Source organism: Chelonoidis abingdonii, chromosome 5 (assembly GCF_003597395.2).
Source record: "Chelonoidis abingdonii isolate Lonesome George chromosome 5, CheloAbing_2.0, whole genome shotgun sequence".
In the NCBI taxonomy this organism is placed as follows: Eukaryota; Metazoa; Chordata; order Testudines; family Testudinidae; genus Chelonoidis; species Chelonoidis abingdonii.
This window is the reverse complement of record NC_133773.1, coordinates 72,398,588-72,414,827: the sequence shown is the minus strand read 5'-3', so window position 1 is coordinate 72,414,827 and position 16,240 is coordinate 72,398,588. Positions and strand designations below refer to the sequence as shown.

The window sequence follows — 16,240 nt, the reverse complement described above, 5'->3', positions numbered from 1 at the left end:
AAATCACCACCAACACAATATGCATGTATATTTTATTGTTTCTCCCTGCTCTCTGCAGTTTATGCTGCTAAATGCTGAAATTTTATCAGGTTCCTGCTCTATGAATCTTTCAGAGCAGAATACCTGTATATTTCTAGAAGTGCCTGCTTACAAGAACAGAACAGGCAGAGAAAGGAAAGCATTACGAGGATGAAAACATTGGTCCTGAAAAGACAGGCCTGGCACTGCTCAGGGGTGTAGAAAAAATCACCTCAGTGTCTACACTATGCTTTGTCAGCACAAGATGCTTTCCCACTGACTTAGTTTCCACCTCTCAGGACGGTAGAGTACTGAAGTCAACAGGAGATCGCTCTGCCATCAACCTACTGCGTTTGCCCCAGACCTGCTAAACTGACACTGCTGCATTGCTTGCAGTGATGCCGATTTAGCATGTCAGTGTAGACAAGGTCTAAAACACATTTGTTTATCCCCCGACATGGTTGTATTTGGAGAGTACAGTAGATAGAGCTGAAATGTCTTGATTCTCTTTGGTGATACAGTGAAGCAGATGCTTAATATTAGGCATCCGTTCAAACCACCTACACACACACCCCCAGTCAAGTAATAGGCAAAAATGTCAATTTTTTTTTTTTTTACATTTCCATTTGTAACTTTTTTGTACAATGAAATACTTTTGTTCTTGCACTTGAGTTGTAACTGACTTTCCCCCCCTCCTCCTCCTGTATTTAGAATATATTTTTAACCAAAGATGGAACAATACAACTGGGAGACTTCGGAATAGCTAGAGTTCTTAACAGGTAACACTCATTCATTGCTGCTCTATATACATTGATATGAGTAGATCAATCTAGCAAAAATGGATGCTACATGAGTATGTAACTTTTGTAAGTTAGTTAACGTTCATTTTTAATTTTCCTTTTTTATTCTAGTACTGTAGAGCTGGCTCGCACTTGCATAGGAACACCATACTATTTGTCACCTGAAATCTGTCAGAACAAACCTTACAACAATAAAAGGTACTGTAAAACATTTTACTTAATAATTGACTTTTTTCATTTTGATTTACTTTGTTTAGAAATGTAGAGTTATTCTGTTAATGCAATAGTAAAGAGTTCAGTCTTGATCTCCAGCATGCTGTGCACCTTACTAGATGGGTTCGAAAAATCTATTGAGTGAATGCGCAAGCACAATAATTGACTTTATTAAACATATGAGGGTCTGTGCTGCAGCTCACTGCTGATTACCAGACTGGTCCAATGTAGTGCTATCTTATTCCATAGAGGCCATTTTCTCATGCCACCACTGTTAGAAGCAATAGCTGGTCTCATCTTCTCCAGCCTCATCTTGTGTGCATTAGCCAGACTCTGTTTCTGTTGGAATCTATGCCAATCCAAAGATTCTTAGGCAGGTATGGTGGTGGAGGAACTTTATCTATTAATCCTCATTGTTTTTTGGGAGGAGCAATATGATTGAGTTTCTTCCCTCTGTCGTCCTCCCTCCCACTTGCCCCCCACCACATAGAATACTCCCAGCATGATAACTGGGACTTAGTTCTGATCAGCTATGTGCAGCAGCTTCACCCCAGGCTGAGATCTAACCAGTCATGTCCCAGCCAGACTTTGCCATCCACAAGAAGTGAGGACAGGGTTAATCAGTACTAAAACTGTCTAAATAACTGAAATTAAAAAAAAAAAAAGCCTACAACACTTTAAAAATATTTAAATACTTTAGAAATTTCCAATTGTGTAGGACATAAAATCTTTGGTACTTGCATCTCTTAAAAAAAGATTTTTCCCACCATTCACTTATCCAATTTATCTAAATCAGATATCAAGGTGATAAGTGTGGTATTGATTCCCACATAAAGAGAGTCTGGAGCCAAAATAGCTGGTCCTGTTTTTGTTTGGAAGAGACATGTTTGTTTTTAAAATAGATAGGAAGCTAGTACATCTTGCAAAATGCACAAATGCTTAATTTCTGTCTTTTGGTTTCAAGAACATACTGCTAGAGCAGTGATACTAAGACCTCAGTGGTTCAGGAGCCAAATTTGGGATCAACATTACCCACAAAAGAGCCATGGTAGCGTGAATTTGTTGTTTCATTTGCTATAGTACTATTCATATTTAAACAGCATGACAAGGGAAATATTTAGTTTTTATTTATATAATATATGTACGTATTCTCACAGCAAAAAAATTAATAACTTAGTGCAGGTTGATAGCTTGGTTGGTTAATAACATAGTAAAAACATTCTGATTTGGTTAATAATTAAATCACACAATGCAAAGAGTCTCAGGAGATGCATTAGAGAGCCACTTGTGGCTCACACACCACAGTCTGAAGATGACTGTTTTAGATAATTTGGCATTTTTGGAGTAAAAACTAATTTTTCAGGTCTGTTCTCTTTGTTTAGTGACATATGGGCTCTTGGTTGTGTTCTCTATGAAATGTGCACACTTAAGCATGCAGTAAGTAAAACTTTAAAATATTTTGGAATTATTACTCTGTTTTACAAACATACCTCTTTCATTATTTTGTCCATTGCCAAATTTCAGTCTGATATGTTGTATTTGAGCTGATGCAGGGCTTTTCATGGTACGTGCTTGCTTTTGGAATTAAATTTACTATTGTAACCATCTCCACCCACATTGCTGCTGATCTTTGTTGTTCTCACTTTTTTTTGTTTGACTCCTGTCCTGCACATCTGTGTAGTATAGTTAGTTTTTTACGCTTCCTTTCAGTAAACTGTGTTTTTCTTCGAGTGATTGTTCACATCCATTACACATTGAGTGTGCGTGCGCTGCGTGCACAGACGTCGAAAACTTTTCCCCTTAGCAGCTCCCGTCGGGGCGGCAGGGGAGCCCTGCCAGAGTGGCACCTCATGCTGGTGCATATATACCCCTGCTGACCCGATCCCCCTTCGCTTCCTTCTTACCATCCATGGTGGCGTTGGAACAGCTCTCTATCTCTTGCTTGCAAGTTTCCCTTAGCATAGTTATCAGTAGTTAGTAGTTAGCACTTCTTAATAATAGATAGTTAAGCTTTCTTTGTTTAGGTGTTGGAAGTTGTCTCCAGCACCAGCCCTGGGTGGCAGGGCATGCCGCAGGCCCAAGGTTTTAAGGTTTGTGCCATGTGCCGTAAACCTGTGCCAATTAGTGCCCCCCCCACGACTCATGTCTTCATTGCCGGCGGGAATCGCATCAGACAGAACGCTGCAAGATCTGTAAGGGAGCCAAGGACTAAGAAAGTAAGAGACTTGCACCTCATGCAGCTACTCATGGAGGCTGTGCTGCAACCTGTGGCCTCAGGCCATCTGGCCTCAGCGCTGACGTCCTCAGTGTAGAGTGCCCCGGCGTAAGTTTGCGATCTGGCACCGGTGGGGCACTGCAAGCATGCTGCGTTGAGGCAACAAGAAAAACCCCAACACCGTTCGACCTCACCGGCACGGTGGAAGGGCCAGCCTACAAGCCGAAGGCGCTCCCCACATAAGAAGCTGGCACTGCCCAAGCAAACAAGCGCTCAAAAGGGAAGCACTGCCCCAGAACATGCTCCGGCTCTGGTGGCTCTGGCGCCAAAGAGCCCGTTGAGCCCCGGGCTAAGCACCTTGAGTGTGGAGGAAAGCCTGGAAGAGCCTCTAGAACAGTCCTCCACACCAGACATGTTTGAGGCGGCAAAGGACCTCATCCAGTTGTTGGCAGCAAGCCCCCTCCTTGCCAAAGAGAGGCCTCTGGCACCGTCTCCTAGAGTGCCATCAAGAGGCAAGCCGGCAATGGTCACCACCCCGGCACCGCTCTCGCCATTGGTCCCGATCGAGCTCGGCCAGTGCAGATTCACAGTTGCCCCTGACCTGGCTGGGACCTGCCTTTGAGTCCCGCTAGCATATGGCACTGGCCCCGCCAAGGCACCGCTCCCCGGCACCACAAGATCGAAGTCCCCAGGCCCAAGCAGAAGCCAATGATCCCGGTACCGGTCCTGGTCGGCAAGGAGCTGTTCTACGGCAGTGCCTTGGCCTTCCAGGTCGGCGTCCTCGGAATCTGAGGTGGACTCAGACCACTCCAGCTATGCCCACAGGGCACCAGCAAGCAGAGAGCCCCAAACCCCAATGGGGGCTGCCAGGGCAGTGGCCCTTTGGGACACCATGAGGCTATCACCAACAGCAGAGGCCCTCCTCCAGAGCCTTGAGGTCTGGCTATTCGGTGCATCGGTCTTGATCCCCACACAGACACCTCTCCACACGCCCAAGGAGGCCATGGCATCCAGGCCACCAGGTGCTTCTCTGGAACACTGGAGAGCGGAAGCGGCACCAAGCCCAGTGCTGTCCGGAGGCAGTCTGCAGGCAGGACCCAGAGGAGCCTCCAGCATGCAAGGAAGGACAAGAAGGGCTGGAAGACGAGATGCAGAAGGCCCTCGCCTCTTCATCATCCCCAGATGAAGCTGTGGCGGGCACCGCGGTGTCGGGGTCTCCTCCGATTGACCACAAAGCGCACCAGGTGCTGCTCCGCAGTGTTTCCCAGAACTTGGGCCTACAGGCGGAGGAAGCAGTAGAGCAGGAGGATCCTGTCGTGGGCATCTTAAGCCCCGAGGGCCCCTCCAGAATTGCATTCCCGGTCATAAAGACGATCCAGTCCAACTACAAGATGGTCTGGCAAACCCCGGCCTCTAGTGCGTCAACAGCAAAAGGTGTAGAGCAGAAGTACTTTGCCCCTTCCAAGGGATACGACTTTCTCTTTTGTCACTTGGCCCCCTGTTCGCCGGTCATCTCAACGGTCAATGAACGGGAACAACATGGTCAGCAAGCCCCAACTCCTAAGGCGAAGGAGTCTAAATATCTAGACCCATTTGGCAGAAAGGTCTATTCTTCTGGGGCCTCCAGCTGAGGATCGCGAACAAGCAAGCGATCCTGAACAGACAGTTTTAATTCCTGGATGGCAGTTTCCAAATTTAAAGACTCCTTGCCCCAGGGCTCTCAGACTGAGTTTGCGGCCCTCGTGGATGAAGGACAGGTGGTAGCCAAGATCTCTCTGCAGGCCTCTGTTGACTCAGCGGATGCAGCAGCCAGAACAATCGCCTCAGGAGTGGTGATGAGGCGCTCGGCATGGCTTCAGGCCTTCTGCCAGACATCCAGAATACCCTTCAGGACCTCCCCTTTGAAGGGTCTGGTCTCTTTTCGGGCCAAACGGATGCCAGGCTGCATAGCCTCAAAGACTCCCGGGCAACCCTCAGGTTGTTGGGAATGCACACTCTGGTGACTCAGAGAGAGCCTTTCAAGCCCCAGCCACCTTAGCAAAGGCAATACCAGCCCCGCCCTAGGCAGGAGCTGTATCATAGGAGAGGCAGAGACAACAGGCGGAGGCGGAACAACACGCCTAGCCAAGGCCAGGGCCAGGGCAAGCTGCAACTCGGCAACAAGCAAGGGTTTTGAAGGTCTGCAATAGCGATGTGAAAGTAGGCATCTTTCATGTCAAGGGCAGCGTACCAAGCCAGTTACCGGATCTTTCCCTGTGTTTCATGAACTGCTTGCCCTGCTTCTACCATGCGTGGTCCCATATAACATCGGACCATTGGGTCTTACACACAGTACAAGTGGGATACATGCGTCAGTTCTCCTTCGCTCCCTCCTACCCCCCTTCCCCATCGCTTTTCAGGGACCCCTCTCACAAGCAACTCCTTATGCAGGAGGTACAGACGCTCCTCTAGGTGGGGGCAGTGGAAGAGGTCTCTCGGGATCTAAGGGAGAAAGGGCTTAATTCCCATTATTTCCTTATTCCCAAAGCCAAGGGGGATCTTCGACCCATTTTAGACCTGCACGGACTCAACAAATTCTTAGTCAAGGTCCACTTCTACATGGTCTCTCTAGGCACTATTATTCCGTCCCTGGATCCGGGGGATTGGTACGCTGCCCTCGACATGAAAGATGCCTACTTTCACATCGCTATTCATCCAGCTCACCAGCAGTTCCTGCGGTTCACCATAAACCAGCACCATTACTAGTTTATGGTCATACCCTTTGGCCTGGCAGCAGTTGCCCCCCTCCCCACTTCATGAAATGTATATCGGTAGTGGCAGCCTTTCTACGAAAAAGGAGAATTCGAGTATACCTGTACCTAGACGACTGGCTTCTCATGGGTTGGTCCGAGGAGGAAGTCCATTCTCATGTGGCGGTGGCACTGGACCTAGTCCGCAGGCTCGGCCTTCTAGTCAACGTGCCCAAGTCCTCCTTGATACCTATGCAAAGGCTGGAGTTCATTGGGGCAGTCCTGGATTTGGGTACAGGCATGAGCGAGCCTCCCAGACTCCAGATTTCTGGACGTCCAGTGTGCCATAGACTCAGTGCTGAGGTTCCCCACAACCACGGCCAGATGCTGCCTGCAGCTCCTAGGACACATGGTGACGTGAATCCATGTAGTCAAACATGCTCAACTACGGCTCAGGACTTTACCATTGTGGTTAGCCCAGTCGTATCATCCAGGCAGAGACCCCTTAGACATTGTGGTGACAATCACTGCCCAGGTATTGGATTCCCTGTGCTAGTGGCTCAACTAGCAGGTAATTTGCAAAGGGATCCCTTTCGCTGCACTGCAACCTATGCTGACGCTGGTAACAGATGCGTCATACCTTGGCTGGGGAGCGCACTTGAGGGACTTCCGTATGCAAGGCTTGTGGTCCAAGGATGAAAAGTTGCTCCACATCAATGTGAAGGCGCTCAGGGCGATTCGCCTAGCCTGTCAAACTTTTCACGCTGCTTTAGAAGATCACAGGATGACAGTTCTGACAGACAACACTACTGCCATGTTCTACATAAACAAATAGGGCGGAGCCCGATCGTCTCCCCTCTGCCGAGAGGCTCTTCTCCTGTGGGATTTTTCTATAGCCCACTCAGTACACCTCATAGTGTCATACCTCCCGGAGAAGCAGAATAAGCTGGCGGACCACGTCAGCAGGTTGTACCACATGCACAAATGGTCGATGAGACCGGATGTTTTGAAATCGATCATCCAGAAGTGGGGTTTTCCCCAAATGGACCTCTTTGCCCCCATGGACAACAGTCAATGCCCGCAGTTCTGCTCTTTCCAAAACCACTGTCTGGGCTCTGTCGCAGATGCCTTTGCGATCCCTTGGAACGAGAGCCTGAAGTATGCCTTTTCACCGCTCCACAGAGTTCTCCTCAAAGTTCGCAGAGACAAGGCGGTAGTGATTCTCATCTCCCCAGCTTGGCCCCGCCAACATTGGTTTACAACTTTGCTGGAGCTGTCAGTAGCCGACTCAATTGCCCTGCCCCTGCATCAAGATCTCATCATGCAGGTCCGCGGGTGCCTACTCCATCTGAACCTGCAGTCTCTACATCTCATGGTGTGGAAACTCTGGTTGGACGCGATGAAGAGCCAGTGCTCTCTTTAGGTGTGACAAATTCTCCTCGACAGTAGTAAACCTTCCACTAGGGCGACATACCTTGCTAAGTGGAAGAGGTTCTCCTGCTGGTGTGAACCAAAGCATATACAGACACTTCAGGCCTCTGTTCCAGGTATCCTGGAATACGTGCTGCACCGTAAACATCAAGGTCTCGCCTCCTCCTCAATTAGAGTGTATCTGGCTACCATTTTGGCGTTCTACCCGGGGGAGTTGGGGCATTCTGTGTTTTCCAACCCCATGGTAGCCCAGTTTCTGAAAGGGCTGGAGAGGGTGTTGCCGTATTCATGCCCTCCGGTCCCACCCTGGAACCTTAACCTGGTCCTGACCAACCTCATGGGGACCCCTTTTTGAGCCCCTAGCCTCTCGCTCTTCTGGAAGGTGGTGTTTTTGGTGGCCATTACGTCCGCAAGGAGGGATGTCCAAGTTGAGGGCCCTCACATCGGAGCCCCCTTATGTTTTTTTTTATAAGTACAATATACTTAGGCCACACCCTAAATTTCTCCCTAAAGTAGTCTCGTAATTTCATATGAGACAGGTCATTTGTTTGCCAGTGTTCTTTCCCAAACCACACATGGACCCGAGTCACCATAGCCTGCATATTTTGGATGTCTGTAGGGCCCTGGCGTTCTGTCTGGAGCGAATTAGACCTTTCCGCAAGTCAGCGCAGCTTTTTGTCACCATTGCGGAGAGAATGAAAGGACTCCCTGTCTCGGTGCAGCGGATATTGTCATGGATTGTGGATTGCATCCGCACATGCTATGAGCTCGCCAAGGTGCTGGCCCCGGCGACCGCAACTCACTCGACTAGGGCTCAAGCGTCCTCAACAGCTTTCATGGCACAGGTTCCACTCCAGGAGATCTGTAAAGCAGCCACCTGGTCATCGATGCACACATTCACAGCCCACTACGTAGTCCATCACCAGGCCAGAGAGGACGCAGCGGTTGGCAGGGCTGTGCTTCAGTCAATTGTTCCATGATTGCTACCTTCTTCCTATGTTAAACTTGTGAGTCACGTAATGTATAATGGACGTGAACAATCACTCGAAGAAAAAACGGTTACCTACCTTTTTGTAACTGTTGTTCTTCGAGATGTGTTGTTCACGTCCATTACACTTCCCACCCTCCTTCCCCTCTGTCGGAGTCTCCAGCAAGAAGGAACTGAAGGGGGGTCAGGTCGGCAGGGGTATATATGCACCAACATGAGGCGCCACTCTGGCGGGGCTCCCATGCCGCCCCGGTGGGAGTCACTAAGGGAAAAAGTTTCCAACATCTGTGCATTTGGCGCGTGCACACCTAATGTGTAATGGATGTGAACAACACATCTCAAAGAACAACAGTTACGAGAAGATAGTTAACAGTTTTTCTTCTTCAAGTGATTGTTCACTTTTACATTTAATTAGTTATTGGTGAATTCAGTCTGTATGTTTGGTACAGTAGCGTAGCATTAGTGAGCTTCCTTTTGTAGCATGCAGAAATGGTAAAAAGGACAGGAAAGTGTCTTCTGTTTCCTAGATTTTTTTTTTTTTTTTTTTTTTTTTTTAAGTATTATACCTTACTCTCAAAGCCTCTAAAGAGCAGTATCTTTTTGCAGACTATCCTTTTCCTGTTAGTGTATATTGCTCTTTTCTTTACCTTCCCATCCCACTTCAACTCTCAATTTTAGATAAAATTGAAATTAGTATGCTTGATTTTGTTTGAGTATTGTCATTAAAAAATCACACTTCTGTCAGAAACTGTTTATCTAAAATTATTGTAACAGAAAGCGATTAGAGGAAAAATATTGTTCAGTTAACTTGTGTAATCCATCACTGTTTCCCACATCTAGTCAGTCAGTTTTCCCTGTTTAGTGGGTCACTGACATGACAACAGTGGGAAGAGAAACATTTTTAAAAATAGGAAAACATAATTGTAAAATGACAAAATTTGGAAAGGGGCTTCAGAGGCGGATGTGGTACTGGAAAGTATTTACTGTATATACTCCTTCACAAGCTGAATTTTTTTAGTCAAAAAGGGAAGCGTCAGAGAAGGGGTTTGGCTTACAAATGGGTATAGAGAGAGAGAGAGGTGGGACACAGCCCCTCCCCACAACAGAGGGAGCAAGGAGAGGCAGCATAGCCAGCAAAGCCAGAAGGGAAGAGACGGGGCCAGAGTCTCTCCGCTTCTGGCCATGCTGCTCTACCCCCAGCCTCTGAAGCAGCTGCAGCTCCCGGGCTGGCAGGCTGCAGCCGTGGCGCTCAGCCCTGGCCCCCAGAGCAGGCTGCGGCTGTGCCACCCGGCTCGGCCAAAGACGCTCTAGCCAGGCCAGAGACATCCTCCCCTGGCCCTCCCTGGATAAGGTGGGAAGGGATTGGATAGTGGGAGTGGGGGTCCTGGGCTAGGGGTGGTGTCATGTGGGGGACTGGTCACAGGGGCTACTTCCCTGACCCCCAGCTTCTCCTCACTCCACTCCCCCCCCCCCCAAATTCCCCACCAGTTGCTGTGCCAGCCCGTCAGGGTAAGCAACTGGCACGTTGGAACACTTTGTTTACTTAGGTTTACCACCGTGCCTGCTGAGGCTCAAGGTAAACAAACCATCTTGGCCCACCAGAGGCTTATCCTGATGGTCCAGGAGCCAAAGTTTGCTGACCTCTGAATTATGGGGTCGTTTTATGAATGGATCATAAAAAAATTCCATTTTAATTTATCCATGTTGGGGGTGGGGGTCGGCTTATAAACGAACTGGCTTGTGATCTAGTATATACAGTATACGTAATTTAATAGACTGGATTTCAAGTGATGTCCCTTTCTAACAGTTGTTCATCATAATTTGCTTCCAAAGTGAATTCCAGAGAGGTACCAGAGTACCTACAGCTCATGTTGAAATCTCAACACTTCTCATGATTTGGAACACAGACCTTTAATTATTTTTTCGTTCCTTGAGTTTTCATAAGAGGATTGACAATCTTGTGGACTAAGAGGAAGGAGGCCAGCAAACTATACGCATTTTACTCCAAAACATTGTTTTGCATTACCATTGACTGTTGCCCAGCTCTGGGAACAATTTTTATTGGTTAACTATGGGTACAGAACTAGCAAAAGGCACAAAACACTTTTAGAATCCAAAAATTAGTCGTCTTATTTAGTGTAGCAGAGTTGTATAAAATTCAAGTATTTAGCATCAGATTACTCAATACAGAGCAGATTTGAGATCTAAAAGACCTTTTGATAATGGCCCTTCAAATATTTAAAGAGAAGTACCATAATTTTTTTATTTTGATATGTTTATGTAAATTAAGTCATTTGTGGCTGTGCCAGTATGACAGTGTACATATTAATGTATGCTAATTTCTCTCTGGTAATTACAGTTTGAAGCTGGTAACATGAAAAACTTGGTACTGAAGATAATCTCTGGATCTTTTCCTCCTGTTTCTCTGCATTATTCCTACGATTTACGTAATCTGCTTTCACAATTATTTAAAAGGAATCCTAGGGATAGACCATCAGTCAACTCCATATTGGAGAAAATCTTTATAGCCAAACGGGTGGAAAAATTTCTTACACCACAGGTATGGAAATTATTTTCAAATAGCTTAATAATCCTGCCCCTTTTATTTATTGTTCAGTTGCAGCCATGTGCACTTTTTAGTATATTAAGATGCAAATTTAGAATGTAAGATACTCATGAGAAATTACTTTCAGAAATACAATAGAAATTAAAGAACTTGTATCTATTTTGAGGAAAAATAGTTACTACTGTATTAGCAAATAGTCACACTTACTATACCAATAAAATAAACTACCAACAAATTGAATTTCAAGATGTTGAAGTATTGTTTCTATTCCTGAATTTCAGTAATTCAGTTGTTTAATTTAAGTGCATCATGTCCTGTGTGAATGTACAGTTAAACTTGAAGTTAGTTTTTGATTTATTTGAACATATGGCTATCTATAACATGAGACTGACAATGAATTCAGTAACCTACTAGTAGCATTTCCTTAATACTTTTTTTTCTTAAATTTACAAGTCGTTCCAAATGAACTCCCTTTGTGACTAATTAAGAGTTAACCAGGTTTTGGGAGGGAGAGGGGGTTGGTGGGGTGTTTTTTGTTTGTTTTTAAAGCAACCTGGAATGTTTAAATGGACATAGGAGTAAGTCTAAGGAAATTATTCAACATGTCTCTGCCCATGTGGAATTCCATGATCGGTTCGGGTGATAGTATTATATTAAAATAACAATATAAAGATTAACAAGAATAGCAGATGGCAAACAATACTGATTTTCGTTTATTTATATACTTTTGGACATGTGTAAATCCAACTTGTATATAAATTGAAATTCCAAATGAACTTTAAACTTGCATTCTTACAGGAGCTAAAAATTGTCATGGAATATCTTTTAGAGCTAACATAGGGAATAGATCCCCATTGGGAACAAATATTGTAAATAGTTTTTTAAAGAACTGTTTAGGGGCTTAACCGTCCAATGTTAACACTGTCCTAAGAGTTACCCTGTTTGTTCCTGTGATCTGACTTTGCTTCCTGAGGCCAGCGTAGGTTTGGAATTTTCAATGGGGTCTGAATAACTCGGAGTTAATTAGCAGTAATTTACCGTATTCTAAAGGCAGTATTTCCTCTTGGGTCTAGTGACTCTTTCACGGAAAGTTGGGATGGGACTCTTTCACGGAAAGTTGTGCAAATCAATTGAAGGGATGTCACTTTTTTTTTTTTTTAATTTATCTGAAAAACTTGTACCAACGCTAGTAATTAGTAATATCTAAAGATCTGCATGTATAATTTTTCTCAATTTGTAAGTGTATTTGTGCATTTGACAGAACTTTGCATAATCAGTTTTGCTGTTTTCCCATGAATAGTCGGGTTTTTTTCCTTCTTGAAAAGACAAGACCTGTATAAGCAACAAGTAAGCAGACAGGTGCACATAATGTTTTTAAAGAAATAATAATTAAATTCCTTCCATTTAAAAGTACAGCAGAACCTCAGAGTTACAAACACCTCAGGAATGGAACTAGTTGGTAACCCTGAAATGTTTGTAACTCTGAAAAAAACATTATGGTTGTTCTTTCAAAAGCTTACAACTGAATATTGACTTTATACAGCTTTGAAATTTGCTATGCAGAAAAAATTCTGCTTTTAACCATCTTAATTTAAATGAAACAAGCACAGAAACAGTTTCCTTACCTTGTCAGAGCTTTTTTTAAACTTCCCCTTTATTTATTTTAGTAGTTTACGTTTAACACAGTACTGTACTGTATTTGTGGGTTATTTTTCCTTTTTGTCTCTGCGGCTGCCTGATTCCATCTCTCAGTATATAATGTTAGGCATGTATGTAAGTTTTAACAGAGTTAAGACCAAAGTTTGCAAATGAAGTTGGATTACAGCCTTTACTTTCACGTGCATTCCCTGTGCTTTTTCCTAAGAAAGCTGTGTGTGTGTGTTTTTTTTTTCTCCATTTATGTAAGGAAATTGAAGACTTTTGAAACACTTGAATCTTTCGCAGGTGCATGCATAAAAATTGTAGTAAAACAACTTTGCCTTTTGTTTAGCTTATTGCAGACGAATTCAGTCACAAAGTGTTCCACAAGTTTGATGCCCCTGTTGCACCAGGTAAATATGCACTAGTGCTCTGCAGTTATCTTCAGTTGCAGTAGGATAGATTGTGTTCATATACGAAATTTATTTTGACCTGATATCAGAAACAACCTGGAAAGAACTTTGATTTATTTATATATTTTAGGAAAGCATGTATGTGTAACCTACATATTTAAACTAAAAATGAGCCTCTAACTTTTAAAGTTACATTTTACTCTTGCCACGTTATTTTCAAAAGTAAGAAGATTGCTAATATTGAACATCAATCAAGGGATTAATCAGCATTTCTGCTGCATAGGTTTTCTCCTTATTCATAACAAATTGGTAATACTTTACACTTGTGAATTTTGGAGGTGGTCCATGTTGTTGCTGGAGGCTCTGAGCCTTTCAACTCAGGACACCAGAGTTTCTGCCTCAGGCAGAACAAGTTGATGGTTCAATTTCTTCCAACTGCTTTTTGTCTTACAACTTCAATTTTTATTTGTTTTTATGCAATAGTGACTTGACTTCATCTTGCAGCTCCCCTATCACTGTCTTCAGATGAGAGGAATCACTGCAGCATTGAGGGTCTAACCCTCTAGTTTCTCTGGTACATCACTGTTACCAGAACAATGTAGGGCATCTCCCCCTTCCATGGGCCTGGTGGCCCTCCGTGGGTTAGCTGGATCTTTTCGCTGTGAAAGAGCCTTCACACAGTAATACCCTTAATCTATGTTTATTAGCAATTAATGAACAGAATACATTAATTCTGATGCTCATTGCTCTCCATAAAACAGACTTCTCCCAATGGCCAGTTAGGATTGGATCATGTGTCGTTCCAGTTTCTGCACAATATGGTCATGCAGGGTCTCAGAGGTGTAGCAGCTTTGATCTTAGACTGCATCTCAGAGTTAGGGTCCAACAAACTTCTGACTCTCATTATATAGTTAAAATGGAAGTTGTTCTTCGAGGAGTGTCCTTCTGGATGCTCCACTTCAGGTGAATCTGCATCCCTGCAATCAGAGAATTTCAGTAGCAGTATCTGGTCGGTTCGCACATGCGCTGGCGCCATCTTGTGCCATCTCTGGCTGTTACATAGCACTGTGAGACCAACCCTCACTCAGTTCCTTCTATACTGCCCTTGGCCTGAGATGGAGCAATGGCAGTGCCTCTGAGTTCACCTTTATTTTAAGAATTAGTCTAGATTAGGGGTAAGTGGAGGTCAACGTTCCTCTGAGGCAATGAAAATCATGTTCCAGGCAAAGAAGAATCTGCTGTCTGTCAAGGCAGTCCACATCAAAAAAAGAGGTTAAACCATGCTTCACAGCCCCAGAAGGCCAGCTTTTCATGTGTGATAAACAGCCAAGGATCCTCTGCAGCATCTGCAGAAAGATAAGACTTCTTGAAGTGGAGACTCCTTCATTTGCACCTGGTCCACCTATGATTAACAGCTTGGGCCTTAAAAGTGAAGTGTAGTTCAGCAGGGACTCTTGTTCTCATTAATATACTTTGGTAATGAGACAGAACTCAACCAGAAATTTCATTCATTGAGCCGGTCTAATGTTGTTTTTCCTTTGAAAAGGAACAATAAGTGCTTTGGGGCATAGACTGTCTGTTAAGTTCGTACAGTGCTCATTACAGTGGCCCTGGCCTGTAATTACTACTACTACTTCTTAATAACAATCAAAGTTCTGGTGAGCTATAGTAGTTTCTCCAGGATGGCTGACTGGAGTCATACAACCAGTCACCCTAAAAAACCAAATACCCAGCCCTAGCAGCTTTTTATACAGGTGTATTGGACTCCCCATCTTAGTATCATCAGATGTCCAAATTCATCAGACTAGCCAGATTAGGAAAGCCCGGTGCAGATTTATCTAGTCACCATTATCTCCAAAAGACAGGGTTTGGAATTAGTTTCTATATCTATGTATTAACACTGTAGTTATCATGATTATAAAGTGGTTATTTTTCTAGCTCCAGGAACCTTTCTGCACAAATTCTGCACACAATTATTGAGAAATAGTTCTCCCATCATTTGGTTTCAATCTTAAGTACTCCTTGGGAAGGTTACACAAATGGTCATCCCTAGAACTCTAAAGATATTTCAAGTAAGCACACATCGTTTGTATCCTATTCATATTGTTCCGTACAAAATGCCAGTGGCTTAAGCTTTCAAAGTTGCTGTAGGCAAGATGTTAAAATGCTGCACTAGTTTGTATGTCAGGTATCTCAGTGACCATTCATTGAGGGAATTAAGGACCTTCCACATGTTTCTAATGGTGTTGTGGGAAGAGACTCACCCAAGGAAGACTTGCAAAGTAGGTGTCCGCTTCTCTGTAAAGGTATCACTTGGTAGTAAGGTGCTACAGAGTTCCTTAGTAATTTCTTAAATTATGAGACCTGTGCTTTATATGGGGGAACTTCTATTTCTCATTTTTAAATTATTACAATAGAATATTTTGCTTTTTCCTTCCCTTCCAACTTGATTTGAGTGGAGAAGCTGTTTACCAGAATGAGAACTTTTGTACATGATGATATTAATTCTGTTAGTAGTCTCTGTCCTCGTTTTAGCCCACCTTAGTAATTTGATAAATGACAGGAATACAATGATAGGAATTTCATAGATGAGAAGCATTACCCATTTGCTATGAATGAGAAGAGAAACTGCAGGTAAGAAATTTCTTCCTTGAAATTTTGTATAGTCGAAATTTCTAAACTTGGTAGAGTTTAAGGGGCACTTTTGAGTCTGGCAGGAAAAAGAGATGATCTTATCTAGATCTCTTCAGACTCAACTGTTTTTACAAACAAGACTTTTATACAGTATTGCAATAAATGTTGAACTAAGTTATATCTCAACCAAAGCATATTTTGACTGTTGGCAAAATAGTACATGTTCTAAAATATATTTTAGTATTGGTCCTGCATGCAAGCCCAACTACACCTTTACCCCGATAGAACGCGACCCCATATAACATGAATTCGGATACAACGTGGTAAAGCAGTGAGGAGCTCTGGGCCCTTTAAAGCGCCACCCGAGCCCTGCTGCTTTACTGCCTTATATCTGAATTTGTGGGGAGCCGTGGGCCCTTTAAATCACCGCCGGAGCCCTGCTGCCAGAGCTCCGGCGGTGATTTAAAGGGACCAGGGCTCCCCACAGCGACTGGAGCACCAGGCCCTTTAAACCACAGCCAGGGAAGCCGGTCCAGTCTGGCATGATTGTACCAGACCGAACCCAATATAATGCGGTCTCACCTATAAGGCGGTG

The 16,240-nt window shown here is 44.3% G+C and overlaps 1 protein-coding gene across 11 annotated transcripts in view; it reads left to right on the top strand.

The window, feature by feature from the left end:
• Positions 1 to 16,240, top strand: part of NEK1 (NIMA related kinase 1) — a 118,362-nt gene that overhangs the window by 16,754 nt on the left and 85,368 nt on the right. For 10 of the 11 annotated variants that reach the window (XM_075066367.1, XM_032803645.2, XM_032803643.2 and 7 more), the window contains 5 exons: positions 730 to 797; positions 930 to 1,016; positions 2,414 to 2,468; positions 10,754 to 10,954; positions 12,951 to 13,011. In XM_075066367.1, the coding sequence (XP_074922468.1) occupies positions 730 to 797; positions 930 to 1,016; positions 2,414 to 2,468; positions 10,754 to 10,954; positions 12,951 to 13,011 (472 nt within the window). Of the gene's footprint in view, positions 1 to 729; positions 798 to 929; positions 1,017 to 2,413; positions 2,469 to 10,753; positions 10,955 to 12,950; positions 13,012 to 16,240 lie in introns of those variants that run through there. The other variant, XM_032803648.2, reaches the window with a different exon arrangement.